General features: G+C 49.8%; 1 protein-coding gene across 1 annotated transcript; it reads left to right on the top strand.

Annotated features, from left to right (window-relative positions):
- Window positions 1–6239: 6239 nt before the first annotated feature.
- Window positions 6240–15523, top strand: Tob2 (transducer of ERBB2, 2). Its single transcript, XM_028871224.2, has 2 exons — window positions 6240–7232; window positions 13341–15523. The coding sequence occupies exon 2, from the start codon at window positions 13434–13436 to the stop codon at window positions 14475–14477; it is 1044 nt and encodes a 347-aa protein (XP_028727057.1). The 5' UTR covers window positions 6240–7232; window positions 13341–13433; the 3' UTR covers window positions 14478–15523.
- The last annotated feature ends 2088 nt before the right edge of the window (window positions 15524–17611 follow it).

Here is a 17611-nt window from a genome sequence, read left to right as displayed (position 1 = left end):
GCGGACCTGGAAATTGTTGCAATCCTCCTGCCTTAGCCTTCAGAGTGCCGGCATTTCATATGTGATTAACCATACCTGGGCTTTCTAATATCGATTTCAAAGAGATATCCTACATTAATGGTGAAGAAAATATGATTAAATTAAATTGATTAATTAGAAAAACTGTACATATATATTTATTTGAAGGAATAACTAGAAACTTTTCTCAAAACTAGAAAATTCAGCCATACTCATCTACTTGGATCAATTCATTTCTGCCTGCTGAAGTGAGAATTTTCTGGGGTGGGTGTTTCTGCATTGAGATGTATTAAATAGGTCGTTAGTGCCATAGATTTGGGTCCTGAAGAATCTATGTACTTAGTCTTAATTTATGCTGCATCTGAGTAACAAAATCGGCAAGAAATAACTGTCTATGTATTTATTTAATGCGCATTGGTGTTTGGCCTGCATGTATGTCTGTGAAAGTGTCCAACCCTCTGGAACTGGAGTTACAGTGTTAAGCTACCACATGGGTGCTGGGAACTGAACCTCGGTCCTCTGAAGAGCAGCCAGGGCTCTTAACCACTGAGCTCTAGCCCTGAAATAACTTCTTTTTATTGAGGGTTTTGGTTTGGGTCAACAAAAAAAAAAGAAAGCTCTTAGTCATATGTGATGTAATGAGTTCAATTAAGACAGTCCATGTCTTGAGAGAATGACATGAAGGAGAAAACAGAAACATCTATTACAAGCCACAGGACGTGCAAAGGAAGGATTCTTGGACCAGCTTGGCAAGCACTTCCCAAAACCAAGACGGGTCTGGACCACAGGATAAACCTAATCCTGAAGGCTACGAAGTGCTTTGCTCCCATGTCACCTGGCCCTTCTACCTACCCTCTTGGTGCTGTGGCCACTGGGCCCTTCCTCAGAGCCTTGACTTCTGCCTCAGAGCTTTTGCCTCTGCCTCAGTGTGACTAATTTTTTAGCCTGTTGAGCCTCTGTGGTGTTCCTGCTTAACTAACTCTTCCCACTCATTCTTCAGACCTGCGCCAAATACATCCTCAGATGTCTCCCAACCTGCAATCTAATTTCCCCTTGTACTCCCACGTAGCATTTTCTATGTGTTCCTGAAGCATTTAGTGGTTATTAACCATCACCTTGTAAGCCATGTTCTTCCCAGGGGTAACATGTTCTATGTTGAATTCAAACAGCCTTGAAGGAAGCAGGCAGATGAGGGTAGGGCATGCAGGACAAGTGTGTGCTGGGAAACTGTAGAAAGGTAGTCTGGAACCTAGGGTTGTGTTCAGGGAGCCTGGAGCAGTTCTAAAGTACCAGGAGAAACAGAACACAGCATCATTTACAGATTAGGGTTTGTAACTGATTTTTTTGTTGTTGCTGTTTACAGCCTGTTTCAGAGACTGACTCTTCCTATAGAAGGGTCCTCCAGGCCTTGGAAATTCTTTCACCCCATCCTCCCCAAGTACTGAGATTAGGCATGTGCTGCCATGCCCAGCTTGTAGCTTATTCTTTAGTAACTTCAAAAATCTTTAGATATGTAACAAACGCCCCCCCCCCAGGTTCCATTGCTTATCTTTTTCTTTCTGAAGGTGTTGGGGCTCAAACTCGGGGCTTGTGCATGTGTGCTCTTAAGACTGCAACAGATCCCCAGCCTTTATTGACCACGTGGTTATGTCTTACATCTACCAGGGTATGGGAAGCCATTCTAGTTGGAAGGAAATATCCCCAAAGCTGCACTATTCTGCCTCAATGGATGGCCACTAAAAGAGCCTTAGGGGAGCGTCCATCCATGTTCAGAAGGATCTCAGAGGGCATGCTCCCTTCACAATGGGTTAGTGCGCAAGTTCAACTCCCCTGTGGAATCCATCTCTCTGTCACCTAATATTCTAATTCCAATCCCACTGATGCTTTGTTTTCTTTCTGTTGATCACTGACCGAGAGAAAATAGAATGAGTTTGGGAGACCTCCAGTGTGGTCATTCAGCGGGAGAGTGCTCTTTTGCATAACATTTGTTAGCTCCTGGGTTCAACCCCCAGTATAGCAAGTAACTAGCAACTGGATAAAACACTTTTTTTTTTTTTTTGGTCTATTTTGGGCATTAGAATAATTCACTTTGGGCTGAGCTTTGTTGTGACACCTTGAATCCTAGCACTTGGGAGGCAGAGGCAGGCAGATCTCTCTGAGTTCTAGGCCAGCCTGGTCTACAGATCATGTTCCAGGACAGCCAAGGAAGGCTATAAAGAGAAACCCTGTTTGGGGGGGAGAAGCGAGGAGTATTTACTCTTCTGGAAAAAAATCTGAGTTCATTTCCTATATCATCACCTATATCACACAACTCACAACCTCCTGTAACTCTAGTTCCAGAGTAACTCTCCCTTTTCTGGTCTCCATGGGCACCTGTTGCCTGCTCTTCAGATCGGGTTCTATTCCTAGCACCCACATAGTGGCTCACAACCATCTGTAAATCCAGTTCCCAGGGGATCTGATATCTTCTGGCCTTCATGGGCACTGCACCCACATGGCACACCTGGACATATGTTCAAACAAAACAAAACACATAGAAATAAGCAAATCTTTAAAAACACACACATACTTGCCTGGAGGTGGTGGTGGTGGTGGTGGTGGTGGTGGTGGTGGTGGTGGTGGTGGTGGTACACGCCTTTAATCATAGCAATCGGGAGGCAGAGTTCGAGGCCAGCCTGGTTTATATAGTAAGATCCAGGACAGGAACCAAAACTACACGGAGAAACCCTGTCTCCAAAAAAACCAAAAAAAGAAAAAATTAAAAAAATAAAAAAATAAACACGCACACTATAAACAGTAGACCAGGGCAGGCGACAGGCTCCATTAGGTTACCCTCTTATCACTACTTGTGGACCATCACAAATGAATACAGATGTGCACACAAAAATACTTGAAATATGAAAAAAAGTGTATAAATATATCCCTGTGTGTGTATACAGACACAGGAAAACGTTTATCAACATGCAGCCATAGTACAATGTGTCAATATATATCAGAAAATACATCCACCAGATGTTGACCTTGGCCTTCTAATTAGCAACTTTAATTCTTTGAGAATTTCACACACATATAGACTATATTTTTATCATATTGCAGCTTTTGCAGGGTACAGGGTCTTGCCATGAGCCCTAGAGGTTCTGGAACTCACTCCCAGACCAGGCCGACCTACATCCTGTGGCAATCCTGCCTTTACACTGTGAGCACTGTGATGACAGAAATGGGCAGTCACTGCTACACCTCGCTTAGCAGCTTGTAAAGGAAGGAAATGCCCATGGAATCAAACTGAACTGGCTGTTTCAGACAGACTATGTGTTACTGTTTTTAATGTGTAGCTTTTTTTTTTTTTTTTTTTTTTTTTTTTTTTTTTTTTTGCTTTTTCGAGACAGGGTTTCTCTGTGTAGTTTTGCGCCTTTCCTGGAACTCGCTTTGTAGACCAGGCTGGCCTTGAACTCACAAAGATCCGCCTGCCTCTGCCTCTGCCTCTGCCTCTGCCTCTGCCGCCGCCGCCGCCGCCGCCGCCGCCCCCCCCCCCCCCGCCGCCGCCGCCGCCGCCGCCGCCACCACCACCACCCGGCTAATGTGTAGCTTTTTAAAAGCTTCAGAATTCTTTGCTTTCAGTAATTTTCCTGCGACCTTCCAAAAAAAAAAAAAAAACCTCAAATTATTTCCATCTATTACTAGATACTTGATTCCTTATTAATGCTGTCCCTAAGTGTCCATCAAAGCTAAAAATGTTTGTTCCTTTGAATACTGCCTTTTGGTGTTTCTCTTTTTGTTGTTGTTATTATTGTTGTTGTTTTTCGAGACAGGCCTTTTGGTGTCTTAACAAAACAATGGTTAAATGTACTCTGCTTTACCAGAATTGATCTAGATCGCTCTTTCCCAGAACTCAGATTTTTGTCATGGCTGTCCTTGCTTCTGCCCAGCAGTGGCAGTAGATGTTAAGAATCAAACAGATGAACTCTTTTCTTGGAGGACATCAAAGAAACAATATAAAAAATCTCACCTGATGTGTGTGTATGAAATTGTGACTCATCTTGGATTAATTGAGCCAATTACGACCAGCTTTACTTGTTACTAGTAATAGTGACTGGCATGATTGCTTTGCTCTTAGAGGGAGAGTTCTCACCTCTTTGCAGGCGCCAGAGCTGACCCTTGTGAAAGCATGGTGTATGTCTTTCAACATATGGTTATTCAAATGGGAGGAGACTCCAGAATGCTTGAGTAGTAATTCAGTTTACAATTAAGCCCTGGCAAGATGAAATTACACACTGGGGAAGAGAAGAAAATTTCTCCTTACCACATAACTCGAGGCAGCAGCAATTTACAAGGGTGATTCCCTCTCTCCCTCTATTTTATTCTTTCCTATTTATAAACTCAAATCTTTACTCAAAAGTCCCATTTACCAAGGAGATGGGATTTTTCAGGGGTTTTTGTTGTGTGTAATGCTTTCAAGACTGATTCAAATAAAAGCATTAAATAAAAACAGGCGCATGGCCCTCCACATCTAACTGCCTTTTATCTGCATAAGCAAATCCTTGAAATACCCATTGACAGTTCGTTCCGGCTCATTCTAAACTCTCTCATCATTCTGTCTTGGAAGGTTTCTCACTGGGAAATGCACACTAACTAGGGTTTATAGGCTGCAATTTGGCCAATTTATCATGATGAAAAATAAAACTGTTTTGCAGATTCAAACATTTTCGGGGAGGGAGTCAGACCTGTTTGAGTCAAGCTTTACACGCAGTGTTGTTTAAACCCCACGATCTCCATGTTTTCAGAGATGAAGAAACCAATTTGGCGCCTTAAGGACAGCTGTTGCGCCGGGCGGTGGTGGCATACACCTTTAATCCCAGCATTGAGGAGGCAGAAGCAAGTGGATCTCTGTGAGTTCAAGGACAGTCTCGTTTACAATAGGGAGTTCCAGGACAGCCAGAACTGTTACACAGAGAAACCCTGTCTCGGGAAAAAAAAAAAAAAAAGTGTGTGTGGAGGAGAGAATATTTGTTACATTAAATCGAGAATGCACATTAGGTGGCAAAACCGGGATATAAACACACCTATTACCATGGCTGCTTCTAATTATCGACTACAAGTACCAGCATGCCTTGCGATACCACGCAAATGTACGCTTCTCAGAAGCTGTAGCCAAAACCCAATCAGACGCCGCCTCTCCCTGCTTGCGAGCCAATGGGAGGGCTGTTGCTAACTTGTCTGTTATATTTTTAGCTTTCATCCTGGTGGGAGGTCTCACAGCATAGATGGAGCACACTAATGGACAGGGGTGCAGGAAGGGAAGGGTAAAGTGGAGAGGGGCGTGTATGACGCTCTCTGACGCACGAGACTGGAAGTCCCAGGAGGAGTCCCGGAGCTGTCCAGCTGGGAGTGCGGGGGATGGAACGCATGCACTTCGATTGCCTCCCACCTCCCTGGCACCGCGGAGTTTGCCCTCCCTCCCGGCGTTTCTCGCCTCCTGTCCAGGAGAGCGTATTTAAACTTCTCTGGCTCTGTTGCTCTCTGCCCTTGCTAAAATGATCGAGGAAAATAAAATGCACAAGGTTCACACTTCGTAACTTTCCCATCTCCCCGCCCCACGTGGGTTCGGAGGCTGCACTTGTGCCAGAGCCCTCAGTAAAGAAACGGGTTGGAGAATAGGAAAATAAGCGACCTGAGACTGGGGTGGGGGTGGAAAGGCTGCACTTAGGGCCAGCGGTCCTCCAGCCTGGTGGTCTGAACAGTCCAGTCCTCCTGTGACTTCAACCCACCCCAGATTTCACCACCCCTATCTCTGAGCCCGCACTGTCACAAAGCCGCAGAGTGGAAAGCGTGACCGAAGTCCGAGCCGGGGGCCCAGGTGAGCCACGCTTCGCCGCCCAGCGCTGTCGGGCTGAACACCCTGCTCGCCTTGCCAGGGCTGGCACTTCTGCGACTAGGCTATTGCTCGAAGGAGCGTGGCTCTCGTGCTCTCCCGTGCGGGGGGCACCCTGCCCGTAAGAAAACGAGGACCGCAGTAGGGGAGTCACGGTCGCGCGTGGCCAGAGCTTTTATCTGGCGTTTAGAACCCAAATTTCAAGGATGAGAGTGCATGGTCCACTGGTGCTCCGCTCCTTTTTCTGGCCCACGATCTCCTCGCCCTCCCCCTCCCCTCCCTTCCCTTCAATTATTCCCGTCCCCACCAGGAGGGCGACGCTAGTAAACTCTGGTTAGCCCTGGTTCAGATCCAGACCATTCTAGATCTGGCGTCGTGCCCCATCTCCCCAAATTTAGAACAGATCGGAACCGGGGAGTGCGAGCCACGGGGACCATCAGAACTGGAGAGTCGCGCCGTCATCGTCTCAGGGGACCGTGGGAGGTGGGGCCGGTGCGGGGCTGACTCGGGCGAGAGCCCTCGGGGGGCCGGGTGACGCCAGCCCCTCCCCGCGACATCCACTGTATCCGAGACTGATCCCTGATGGCCTGCTGTGTCTCAGGCTCGTCCCTACCCTCCCTGCGCTTGGTCTACACCGGTGAAAACCGTACGTGGAGAGTTCACACTGCTTTGGAGCCTTAAGAAAAGAAATGGGGTGCGGAGGCGCTCAGAGGGACCATGAGGGCGAGCAGCCCCACTGACGACACGGCAGGGCGGGGTCTAGAGGATCCGCGAGGAGAAGATCGCTACTACTCCACACGTGTTATCTGGGGAAACCAAACCACAACTGGCCTGCTAGGGAGGGGTTAAAGAAGCCACGGAAAGAAAAGTAGTCCCGGCCTCACGGAAGGAAAAATAGTCCCAGCCCCGCCCCGGCTGGGCGGAGGGACGCATCACTCAGGGGTGGGGAAAGCAGATCCATGCGCAGGGTTGCTGAGGGTGAAACTTTTCATTGACTTTGCTCACTTCGGGCCGGGGCGCGGGAAGGTGCTGGTGGTTCCTGGGGCTGAGCGTCGTCGGAGCTGAGCGGCCAGAAGGACAGGACTTGCCCGCCGGCCACATCCCGGGCCGGCCTCCATCCACCGCGTGACGGGTGCCATCCTCGGGCCCGCCATCCCCGCGCCGTCGCCGCCGCCGACCTCGACCTCCAAGAACAGCGGAAAGAATCACATGAACTTGGTCCTCGTCCCCCTCAGCCCTCCACGACGTAGAAGGACACCGTGGCCCTCAGCCTCGAGGCGCCGGGGAGGCTGGGCGAGAGACCTCCGTCCCGCGGCCTGCAGAGCGCCCCGTCGCGGAGACCCGAGTGAGTGCGCGGGCGGGCGGGCGGGCGGGCGGGGGGCGCCCACATTGGCCTACTCCCCTGCCGCCTCCCTCTAGATCCGCCTCGGGTCCCTCTCCCATCACTTTGATCCTGGGGTACCTAGTTCCGAAGGCGGCGCTCTCCTGGGCGGAGTGTGTTTCCTCCCTGACCTCCTTCCCCATTTCTCTAAGCCTCACCCACTAGGTTTTCCTTGTGCCCCCAAAAGAAACCCAACTCCGGTCTGCGTTAAATAAATTAGGGGGAGGAGGGGGATTCGAGCCTTGTTTTTCTGCTGCTTTTCCCGTGTGAGGGAAATCGGGGCGGTGATTGTTAACACAGTTTGTTTCTGGCTCTTTGGGACCTGTGAGATGGAGAACACCTCCTTTTTGGTGACCGGGCCGGTTAGTGGAGACTGCCCTTGGATCGCTTAACAATTTATTGCCGGTTGAGTTCTTTATATTCTTGTGTGGGCGGAAAAAAGTACCCAAAGAGCCTATCAGGTAGTGTATTCTGTTTGATCTCTCCTATTCCTGAACTTCCCCTTCTATCCCGGGAGGATGTACTGCGCCCTTGACCAAAATCTAAGGAGGGAAGAGGGAGAATGGACAGACAGACAGTCTACAAAACGTCCCCCTCCTCTCTCCTGGGAGCAACCAGAACCTCCCAGAGCAGGCTGAAGGATCAGCAGGCAGGGTTTCCGATGCCACTTAAGTTCTTACCTTTTTTATTATTATTATTAACTCCTTTCTATCCACCCTACTCTGGGAGTGGGTTTCTCCTTGATTTCCTGACAACAACAATTAGAAACCCTGTTGCTTGCTCCAGCGCCTGCCCCCCATCCCTCACTTAAGCACTGGGGGAAACAGCTGGTGTGGGAGGAAGGATTAAGGAGCTTTAACACCCTGCAGAGGAGGTTTACAGAGGATCTGGTCAGTCTGGTCCTAGGATAGGCCCTGCCGTGGGAGGAGACCCAGGGAGTATGAGAAATACATGTCCAGGTTTCAGATGAACGGATTTTGCTTGCTTGTCTGGGAACCTTTTCCCATTTCCTTTACCTGGGTCCGGTTTCTCAGACTTGTATCAGAAGTGGGGTGAGGCTTGGATCCCAACAGGCCTTATTGTTGACGGGGCGCCTCCCCACAGCTTAACTAGGAATTTCTTTGGCCGGCGGGACTGGAGACTCGGATCCAATTCCTGCCATTCCCTTCCTGACGGTGGGGATGCTGGAGCCGAGCCTACTGGGTATTAAGTGAGGAGGGCTCGTTTTCTCCTGGAGGAATACACTGTTCCTCCAGCTACCCTAGACAGCGACAGTCCATTCAGTGCAGGAGGCCGGAGCCAGGGGGCCGCCCCTATCCCAGCCCACCTGCTCCACCCAGGAAAAGCCCCGGTAGGCGCAGAGAGCTCCTTATTCAGCAGGCTCGGGAGGTCATGGAGGGAAAGAGGCGAGTTACTGGAGTCGAGCCCGAACACGGACGTGGGGAGAAAGGCTAGCCGGAGAGAGGCCTTCTTCTGGGCACATTGATGCCAAACGTCTTCGGCGGTGGGAGGGGGAGCGCCCCCTCGCCGCAGCGCGCATGTGCATCGGAAACTTTTCCTCGGCTTCGGACCCTTGGCCATTTCCTGGTGCCGAGCATGCGCGGTCTAGCCGGCCGGGTCCTCGCATAGTGCGCAGGGAAGTGTAGTGTGCTCGAAAAGTAGGTCACGAGTTCCTGCCCGCGCCGGGAGGCCCGAGGACTACGGCTCCCAGAGTGCTGAGCGCGGCGCCGCCTTGGGTGAGGCTAGCTTTCAGGTCCTGAGATCCCCAGAAAGCCCTGCCTTAGACAGGACTCTGGTGGTATGGCCTGGGTGGTCCGGGCTGTCAGGGAGGTGGTGTCAGGGTCTAAGCCCGATGCACGTGTCCTGGAAGTCCTGCAACCTATATTGCCGTTTGGACTGCTCTCGGGGATGAGAACTGAGGACTGATCCCTGGGGAGCTGCCTGAGCCTGGTTCTCTGTCCACGGTGGCTGTTCTCCTCTTGACCGTGTTAAAAACGCTCCTCCACACACATTTACCTAAATCTTGGAGATTGATTCATTGTAGGATGTTGGGAATTTGAGATACCTGAATTGGGGGTAGGGGAGTGGAGATTCTCCACCCTCATTTTTCCCTTTCTAAAATGTGAATCCTTTTTTTTTTTTTTTTTTAAGTCTTGTTTTGCATTCGTATTAGTTTCTCTGGATCAACGTTGATGAAACCTTTGTGTAGCTCCACTGCTCCTTTCGTGCTCTGTTTTGTCTTTCTCCTAAACACTAAAATACACATCAGCACAAAGGATCAGAGTCAAGGTTTAACCCGTGGCTGAAGTAAAAGGGAAGGAGGAAAAAAGTATTGGGACAGAAAATTGTTTTCCATATTGGTTATGTGTATAATAGCACAGGCTGACCTTGAACTTCTGACTCTCCTGCCTCAGCCTTCTCTGCTGGAATTACAGGCACTGCACACCTTAGCTCACTTGCACCTCTTTAGTACATTGTCCAAATGAGGTTTTACTATTAAACACTCTCTGTTCTTGAGACGTTTCTCCCCATATAGTCTTGACTAGCCTGTTACTTACTATGTAGGTAGACCAGGCTGGTATGGAACTCACAGAGATCCCTCTCTGCCTCCCAGCTGGCACCACACTAGGCTACTTAACCTCTCTCTTCCTCTCTCTCTCTCTCCCTCTCCCTCTCTTTTTTTTTAATTTAATTTTTTTTTTGTTACCTTTCTAGTGTTTTGTTAAAAGGTCTGAATCCTCTGCAGCTGCTCAACAAATCTGCTTGTTCCTTTTTTGAAGCGTAGTTATTTCTAAGCTTTCTAATCTCATCACACTTCCATAAATATTTTATATATAAGCGCTATAATGTGTCCATTGCTTCCTAAAAAAATAAACTCAGCCAAATGGTCACTCCTATCTTTAGCCGAAGACAGGCTAGTACCAGGACTTTAATCCTCTGCTCCGTAAGCTTCTTGAAGTCAAAATTAGAGTCTGAGCTGATAGAGCAGAGACGCTCTTTCTTTCTGGTCACCTGGCCTGGCCTGGTCTCAGTTAAAGAGGCGAAGGAGCATTATGCCTCCTTGTTGGGGCCGCAGCACCCCTGGGCATAAACTGGTGAACAGCCTTAGCTGCTTAGGCTGCAAACGCTGGTTCTCCAGGCAGGGATGATGACAGTGGTTCCGTTGTGTCTCGGGGTGAGGGGCGCGTTTCCCAATGACTTTGGCCTACATTTCCAATGTTCCCATTTTGAGGCTGCACTGTTCAGGGGTTAGAACTTGGAAGGCAATTACACAGCAAGATCTGAGGACATCTAGAAAGGTGTAGAAGCCCTTCTGGGTAGGGTAACTTATTACTTTTTTTGTTGTTTTTTTTTGTTTGTTTGTTTTTGTTTTTCGAGACAGGGTTTCTCTGTGTAGCTTTGTGCCTTTTCCTGAAACTCACTTGGCAGCCCAGGCTGGCCTTGAACTCACAGAGATCCGCCTGGCTCTGCCTCCCGAGTGCTGGGATTAAAGGCGTGTGCTGCCACCACCCGGCTACTTATTACTTTTAATTACACATAGATATGTGTATCTTTATGTGGGTATGTCCACGTAAGTGCAAGTACCTCAGGGGGCCAGAGGCATCAAATTCCCTGGAGCTAGAGTTACAGAGTGTTGTGAGCTGTCCATCATGAGTACTAGGAGCCAAACTCAGGACCTCTGGAGTAGCAGCAAGTACTCTTAACTACTGAGCCATATCTCCAGCCTCTTGAACCTTTTATTCTTAAACCTCCAACTCAGAAGGCATGAGTTGCTTGAACATAAGAGTTCTTGGTTTAGTTTAGCTGGCCTTGAACTCGTTTTCTTTGCTTCTACCTCTCAAGTGCTAAGTTTACAGGCTCACATCACCATGCCCAGCTCAAGCCTAGAAGTTCAAAGCCAGCATGGGCAACATAAAAACCTGTATCTCTGGCCTCCACTCATGACACACAAAAGAAAAGCCTGTGCTCCCATATGGGAGAAGGTCCACAGTATAATAACTAGCTTTGAGCGTTGCTTCTGGTAACTCTGATCCTCATCAACTAAGCCCCTTATTCTTTTTTTTTTTTTTTTTTTTTTTTTTTTAAACGGGGTCTTTCTACAGTAGCCCTGGCTGTCCTGGAACTTGTTCTGTAAACCAGGCTGGCCTCGAACTCAGAGATCTGCCTGCCTCTGCCTCCCAAGTGCTGAGATAAAAGGCGTGTGACATCCCCTATTCTTTTAAACTATTCTTCTTTCTTTAAACTGAAAGGGACTCTAGAACCAATCTATCTTGGTCATGAGTAGATATTTGAAGAGACTAGCAGACCTGTTTGGAGGCCGGGCTACAGGGGAAATTGGGGTTCCCTGAGTGCTGAGCAGCAGCCCCTGTCTGTTCCTCAGACCTGGACTGAGGATAACTAAACGGGGGACTTATGTGCTGCCATAGATGGATTCTGAGTACCTTCTCGGGTGTCTACCCCACAAGTCTTCTGAAGATTTGTTCTCTGCATGCCCCATAAGGGTCCTGGGTCCAGGCCTGAGAATTAAGATGATAACTTGTCACAGTAAATGTTCAGAAAACTCAAGATTCTCAAACCTAGAGTTAGACTTCATTTGGGAACCAGAAAGAACATGAATCAAAATCCAGCCCTGAGTCCCACACAGGACAGAAGACGCCCTTGGTGTGGGTCATTGGTCAGCCTTGTCTCTGCTGAGTTCAGCAGGGTGGCCTTGTCCAAAGGTCTAGCTAGAGACATGCTCTGGCTTCACCTTCCATAGAGAGGGCCTTTCCAGTTTAGTTTCTCCCCAAGCAGGAGTTCCTTTTGGGCTCCCAGGACCTCACAGATCACCTTCCTGAAACATGAGCCTTGCCCAGACCTAGGGAATAAAGCTTTTTGACCTCAGTGGGATCTGGCTATGAAAGAATCCCAAAATAACAATCTGAGTGTTTATCCTGGACTGCCTCCTCTGCGGGGTTCTCCAAACACTCTTGATAAATCTGATCTGGTGCCGAGGACAGGTGGTCAGACAGTCCTTGGGAGACTGAGCGATGCTGGGTCCCCAGCTGGAAGCTGTAGAGTGATGGAAAATTTCTTCCCTCTGCCATCCTCCTCACTCTCAACCTTGCCAGAAACTGTGGAGATTCCCTCAGGCCACACTGCTGCTTCTCTTAATGCCCCGGCCGCCCCCGAGGCCCGCTTCCTGCACGTCCCCTAGGCGCCCCTGGTCCAACAGTTCCCTTGTGAGCTGACAGATTGTGCTTATGACAGATTTTGCCTTTTCCTGGAGGATCATGCCTTTGTCCCCATTACTGAGGCCGGATGGAAAGGCAAGCTCTGGTCACACTACCAAGTTCTTAAATTGGTTCTGTACACTCAGATTGAGCCCAAAGCTTGCATACCTCTGGGGTCCAGGATGACAGATGGATGTGGCTGGAGTCCAAGCCCCGGTGGAAAGTTGGCAGTGCGCCTTCATGTCCAGTGACCTGTATCTCGTTCAGTTTAAGGAGGGCAGCTAACATTTTGAAACTTAGGTCTTCAGCATTTGACAGTTTCGGGGCACAACTTGATGGAGACATGGCAGAGACAGCAAGGGCCTTCTTACATCCAGCTGGATTGGGGGCCTAGTTTTAGTCCTTAGTTCTTTGATGTCATTTTGACAGTGTCCTGAATTCTCAAAATTGTAGAAAGCACAGCGCACTCCTATTTTTAAGTGACTGCTAAGTACCTAGTATAGGGAGAGCTTTATCCTTGAACCCCAGGCTACTGATGAGGAAACCAAGGTTAGAAAAAAGGGATTTGTCCAAAGCCGGAGTGATCATGCATGTCTGTAACCCCAGCACTGGGAAACAGAGGCAGGCAGATCACTCCAAGTTCAAGGCTAGCCTGGTCTATTACATAGTGAGTTGTAGGCCAACTAGAGCTATATAGACTCAAAAAAGAAAGAAAGGAATGTACCACTGGATCTGTGTGGTCAAAAGCAGCTCGTGGTTTTCTGTCTGTGCTTTGTCACTGGTCACCACACTGGCCCGACTTGGGTGCCTCTCTGCATATGTACTCACCACGGTCCTCTCCTTCTTTCTCACTTCCCAGAGCCCTCTGGATCCCAGGGTCACTCCTCCACCCCCGACACTGCTCTTGGCCTGTGCACGAGCCCTGTTCTGACTCTCTGCCTCAGAGAGGATCATGCAGCTGGAGATCAAAGTGGCCCTAAACTTCATCATCTCCTATTTATACAACAAGCTGCCCCGGCGCCGGGCAGACCTGTTTGGGGAGGAGCTAGAGCGGCTTTTGAAAAAGAAGTATGAAGGCCACTGGTACCCTGAGAAGCCATTGAAGGGTTCTGGCTTCCGCTGTGTCCACATTGGGGAGACGGTAGACCCCGTGGTGGAGCTGGCTGCCAAGCGGAGTGGTCTAGCAGTGGAGGATGTGCGTGCCAATGTGCCCGAAGAGCTGAGTGTCTGGATTGACCCTTTTGAGGTGTCCTACCAGATTGGTGAGAAGGGAACTGTGAAAGTCCTGTACCTGGATGACAGCGAGGGGGGTGGTGCCCCAGAGCTGGACAAGGAGATCAAGAGCAGCTTCAACCCTGATGCCCAGGTGTTTGTGCCCATCGGCAGCCAGGACGGCTCCCTGTCCAGCTCTCCGTCTCCGTCCTTTGGCCAGTCGCCCAGCCCCACCTTCATCCCCCGGTCCGCCCAGCCTGTCACCTTCACCACTGCCTCCTTTGCTGCCACCAAGTTTGGCTCCACGAAGATGAAGAAGGGCGGTGGGGCATCCTGTGGGGTGAGTGGGGCTGGCGGTGGGGCGAGTGGCCAGCAGCCACCACAGCAGCAGCCTCGCATGGCCCGCTCCCCCACAAACAACCTGCTGAAGCACAAGGGCCTCTCTTTGTCTATGCATTCACTGAACTTCATCACCGCCAGTCCGGCCTCTCAGTCTCAGCTCTCACCCAATGCCAAGGAGTTTGTGTACAATGGCGGCGGCAGCGGCTCACCCAGCCTCTTCTTTGATGGGGCGGATGGCCAGGGCAACAGCACCTCGGCCCCTTTTGGGAGTAGTGGAGCTGGCACTTGCAACAGCAGCAGCTTTGACGTGTCTCAGGTGTTCGGAGGTGGCGCTAACAGCCTCTTCTTAGAGAAAACGCCCTTCGTAGAAGGCCTCAGCTACAACCTGAACGCCATGCAGTATCCCAACCAGCCCTTCCAGCCTGTCGTGCTGGCCAACTGATCGTCTTCCTGTCTGCCAGGCCAGGAGCACCCACGACCACAGAACAGAGAAAGGAAAGGCCAAACAAAAGAGGAAAAGAAAACTGTACAAAAGATTCCAATCTTCTCATTCTCACATCTAGGAAAAAGATCTGCCTCGGCACGGAGTAGGAGGGGCTCCCCAAGCACGAAGTCGTGTCTGACTCCGCCCCTGACTATTTCCTGCCTGCCTCTGATTTCATTTGGTTGGTTTGGGGTTTGTAATTTTTTCTCGTTGTTATATGTAGTTTTCTATATGACATCTTTAATTAGTGGTTTCCTGGGCTAAGAATGGTCCAGATGTGAGTTGCTGCCCCCTCTCTCCTTCATGCTCCTTTGGGATTGGTGTGTTCAGGTCACAGGGAAAGAAGAGCAGCAGCTGGAACCAGACAGCCCCTGGAGCAAGCAGGGAGAGGCTGGCCCTGTGTCCATGGCCTCAACTCCCCCTCAGTCTGGGTCACAGGGAGCTGCTGACTGGCCACTTGACACCCTCCCCTAAAGCTAATACCTGTGACTGACTATAGGGAGGGTAGCACTTTTTCTAGTTGGAATCCTTCTCTTCTGTCCTGTGGCCTCATCCTTCACCCGCTCCTGGCCTGGACAAGATATACGTAGCCTCTTTCTCCAGTGCAGCGTTCCCTGAGCCGAGGTTAGGGTAGAGAATAGAGGTAGGGCTAAGTGTATGTGTTCTTGTGTGTGCATTCATGCCTGTGAGTGTGTGTGGCTTGCTGTCGTGTTCTAAAGGAGTTCAAGCCACGTGGAACTTCCCTCTCCGGGTGTGATTCTGGACTGCAACAAGTGCTTAGTTATGTGCAGGGCTGGGGGATGGGCCCAGGGTCGAGTGTCCGTGTGTAAGGCTGGAGGACAGTGTATGTGGTGGGGTGACGCGTGGCTAAGCTAGGAAGCTCCAGGGGAAGCACTGCACAAGGAACTGGTTTGCCAGACTGCAGAGGGAGCTGCACTTTCGTTTGTTTTTGACCAAAAAAAAAAAAAAAAAAAAAATCTCAGAAGGGCGGGAAGAAACCCAAACCTGATGCCTAAGAGGGGTCCCTAGACTTCAGCAACTCTGTTGTGTGACCTTAGCCCAGGGTAGGGACAGGGAGGGAATTGGGAGCCGGTGCCTGTGGTGGGCAGTACTGAGCCTTGAATTAAGACTTTGTGATTTGGGGTTGTAGGTGTAAATGCATTTGCAGCGTCTGAGAACTTCTTGGTTCCGGTCTCTTGCCCTCACTTAGCACTACTTGACCTTGATGCTGTGAGCTGTGACCTCCTGGGCAGACAAGAGAAGCCCTGCCCCCCCTTCTCCCCAGGGACTCCCAGTGGGAACTGCTGTGGCAGTGAGTTCAGCCCAGACAGACACTGCCAACCCTCTCCTTGCGTTGGGCGCTGGCTCTACCTCCCCCCGCAGGGCAAGGCCCTGAGTTCTCAGCCCAGCACCATCTGTTCCCCAGTCTTCTCCAGCCTGCCCTTCCTGGGCCTCCTGTTCCCCAGTCTTCTCCAGCCTGCCCTTCCTGGGCCTCCTGTTCCTTCATCCTCGGCGCCCACACAGGTGACAGTCCCGGGTAAAGAACCTCTCTGGGACAAGCTGGGTGTTGCCTTACCCCCATTCCCAGCCCCTCCTCCACATGCACACTGGTACCACCTGCACCCAAGCCAGCTTGTTCCTCACACCAGGAGACTGGAGCCCAGCCCCTGTGTCTTTGGAAGTAGGAAGAAAAATGAGTGTTCAGGAACGTGACTTCTGCACTCGGCTCTCGGCCCAGTTCAGTGTCTCATCGCAAATCCAGGCATTTTTGCTTCAATTTTATTTTATTTTTTTTTTTTAAGAAAAAAACAACTCTGCACTAATTTACCTGGTTTCGTAGAAAAACTTTTTTTTTTATTTTTTACATTTTTTGGTGTCCGTTTGTATTGAATAATTTGCTACATTTGTAAAATGTAAGAGGTATATATAATATATGTATATTTCTAATGTAAGAAACATAATTTTTTTTCTTTTCAAGATTTTTTCTTAAAAAGAGGAGAGAAACCAATATTTTTTCAGGAAAAACAAACTTTAAAAAATAGGAACATAAAACCTTTTCCTCCCTTTCCCCATCCTCTCTATCCCTCTTACCCAGGAGCAAAACTGAAGGTGGATTATCTTGTTAAGAATACCAGCTGTCAAGCCGGGCGGTGGTGGCACACGCCTTTAATCCCAGCACTCGGGAGGCGGAGACAGGCGGATCTCTGAGTTCGAGGCCAGCCTGGTCTACAGAGCAAGATCCAGGACAGGCACCAAAAGTACACAGAGAAACCCTGTCTTGAAAAAACCAAAAAAAAAAAAAAAAAAGGATGTCAGCTGTCAGTCCAGAGTGCTGTCCTTTTCTTGATGCTGGAGCATCTCTCCCTAGGGGTGGGGACAGGCATTGAGGCAGCCATAGAGAGGAGCGCGGGAGCAGGGCGATGACCTTTTTTTCTCTAGTGAAGGAAGAATGCAATCAAGACATTTTGTATTCAGAACGTTGTGCAATATTTTGGAATGAGACATTGGTGTGTTTAGAGATTTAGTTTCAAAACAAAGATTGATCAAATCTGTACAGTTTATATTGTTCCAGATTTTTTTAAGTTTGTATTAAAAGCATGATATATAATAGCCTCCTTCTTACTCTTGGCTTATTTTGTTTCTGGGGTCCCTTTGGAATAGAGAGATGGCCACTGCTGTGGGGCTCAGGAGACTGTTAGTCACCCTCACAGTGACTCCCTCTGGGTAGACACAGTTGACCTCATCTCCCTCCGGTGTGCCCACTCCCACAGTCCTCTTCCTTGGGCACACTCTTCTCCTGGGTTACGAGCTGCCACCTCCCACCCCTCCCTCCCCTGTCCCTCCACCTGTATGGGTCCAGCCAGGCTGGGAGGATTGTTCAGGAGCCACCTGTTCCTTGGAGGAAGAAGATAAGAATGCCCCCACCCTGCTTGGATCTGCTATTTCTACCCCCCTCTCCTGTAGTGTGGGCCTTTCCAAACAGATTCTCTTCATCAGCCTAGCGCTTGGTTCGCAGTCAGTGCCGCCACCCCTCAGCCCCACCTCCAGCTGGGGTGCTTGCCTAAGCCAGGGGCTCAAAGGCAGCCCCTTCC

The sequence above is a fragment of the Peromyscus leucopus genome, chromosome 20 (genome assembly GCF_004664715.2).
Source record: "Peromyscus leucopus breed LL Stock chromosome 20, UCI_PerLeu_2.1, whole genome shotgun sequence".
In the NCBI taxonomy this organism is placed as follows: domain Eukaryota; kingdom Metazoa; phylum Chordata; class Mammalia; order Rodentia; family Cricetidae; genus Peromyscus; species Peromyscus leucopus.
Note: the sequence above shows the minus strand (reverse complement) of the source record. Positions and strands in the feature narration are given on the sequence as shown.